This window comes from Eimeria tenella, genomic scaffold (genome assembly GCF_000499545.2).
Source record: "Eimeria tenella Houghton genomic scaffold, Eth_scaff93, whole genome shotgun sequence".
In the NCBI taxonomy this organism is placed as follows: Eukaryota; Apicomplexa; class Conoidasida; order Eucoccidiorida; family Eimeriidae; genus Eimeria; species Eimeria tenella.
This window is the reverse complement of record NW_013543469.1, coordinates 32045-33851: the sequence shown is the minus strand read 5'-3', so window position 1 is coordinate 33851 and position 1807 is coordinate 32045. Positions and strand designations below refer to the sequence as shown.

At 56.2% G+C, this 1807-nt stretch overlaps 1 protein-coding gene across 1 annotated transcript; it reads right to left on the bottom strand.

The window, feature by feature from the left end:
- Positions 1–13: 13 nt before the first annotated feature.
- On the bottom strand, positions 14–1533 carry ETH_00008280 (uncharacterized protein; the record flags this gene model as incomplete). The annotated part of the gene is made up of 5 exons (XM_013378649.1): positions 14–28; positions 328–615; positions 743–804; positions 932–1020; positions 1250–1533. The coding sequence occupies 5 exons, from the start codon at positions 1531–1533 to the stop codon at positions 14–16; spliced, it is 738 nt and encodes a 245-aa protein (XP_013234103.1).
- Positions 1534–1807: the final 274 nt, after the last annotated feature.

The following is a 1807-nucleotide window of genomic DNA, read 5'->3' as shown; positions in this document are numbered from 1 at the left end:
TGGGGAGGAAGAATCAACTCGCGCCTGCCTGTGCACAAACCCTAAACCCTAAACCCTAAACCCTCAGGTGCAGCAAGAAGTCGGAGCCAAGCCCTAAACCCTGGAACCAAACCCTAGGCCCCAGACCTAAACCCTAAACTCTAGATTCAAACCCTAGTCCTAAACCCTAAACCCTAGGACCAAACCCTAGTCCCCAGCCCTAAACCCTAAACCCTTGGGCCAAACCCCAGACCTAAACCCTAGGGCCAAACCCATGTCCAAAACCCTAAACCCTAGGACCAAACCCTAGTCCCAAGTCCTAAACCCTAAACCCTAAACCCTAATTACCTCCTCTGCGCATGCCGCAAACGCCTCTTGCAATTCCCTCGGGGACTGGACGAATGAGCCTCTGTGGCTGCTGTTCACTTGCTGCTGTTGTTGCTGCTGCTGCTGTTTCTGCTGCTGCTGCTGTTGTTGTTTCTGCTGTTGCTGCTGTTGTTGCTGCTGCCGTTGTCGCTCCTGCTGCTGCTGTTGCTGCTGCTGTTGTTGCTGCTGCTGTTGTTGTTGCTGCTGCTGTTGTTGTTGCTGCTGCTGCTTCTGCTGCTGCTGCTGCTGCTGAGGAGCAGCAAAGAGGGGCTACTGCAACACGAACGGGAAAACCCTTGAGCTGCCCCCAGCCTTTAAAAGGCAGCAGCAGCAGCGACAGCAGCAGCTGCTGCTGCTGCGTCGCTTCAAACAACGCCCCTACACGCAAACCCTAAACCCTAAACCCTAAACCCTCACTGGAGGCCCTTCTGCCTTCAACTTCTCCCAGGCAGTATATCCCTGTAAACCCTAAACCCTAAAGCCTAGCTGAAGAGGCTCTCCTGCCTTCAGCTCCACCCGGGCCAAATACCCCCGCAAACCCTAAACCCTAAACCCTAGCAGCTAAACCCTAAACCCTAAACCCTACCTGAAGAAGCTCTTCTGCCTTCGAGCTCCACCCAGGCAATATCCCCTGGCTGCAAGGGTTTGCCTTCGCCCTCCTTTTTGTCCAAATATCTGCAGCCCCAAACCCTAAACCCTAAACCCTAAACCCTCGGGTTTAGCGGCGCAGGCGGGGGCTGCAGCCGGCGCTGAGGGCTTGAGGCGCCGGCCTCTGGATTAGGGTTTAGGGTTTAGGGTTTAGGGTTTTGAGTTGCTGCGAGTTCAGCGGCTCGCCGTGAGGCCCAACGCCTAGGGTTTAGGGTTTAGGATTTAGCGTTTAGGGTTTAGGGTTTGCGGGACTGACTGGAAGCCAAAAGAGGACTTTTTGTAAACTTCTCTCTTTGCCATTTTTTCAAAATACTCTTTTTTGTCAATTCCGAAACAAAAGCAAATGTTGCTACTGGGGGCCCCCCAGGGGGCCCTCAAGGGGGCCCCCCAAGGGGCCCCCCTGCTGCTGCTGCTGCTGCTGCGGCCGTGGAGCTTGACACGCTTGCTGCTGCTGCTCTTGCTGCTGCTCGCTGCGGCGCCTGCAACTGCAGCAGCAGCAGCAGCAGTTGCTGCTGCTGCTGCTCCCGAGAATAGCTTCATAAGCAAGGGTTTAAAGCCGCTCTTGCTTCTGCTGCTGCTGCTGCTGCTTCCGTTGCTGCGCGCGCTGCTGCTCCCGTTGCTGCTGCTGCTGCTTCTGTTGTTGCTGCTGCTGCGTTGCTGCTGGCTCGGGGTGTCGACTGGCGGCGGGAGTCTTTGTAGCTGCTGCTGCTGCTGCTGCCTTTGCTGCTGCAGTTGCTGCCGTTGCTTCCGCTGCTTTTCTCTCTGCTGCTGTTGCTGCGCCGAATGCCCTGTGTGCCTTCTTGCAGCAGCAGCA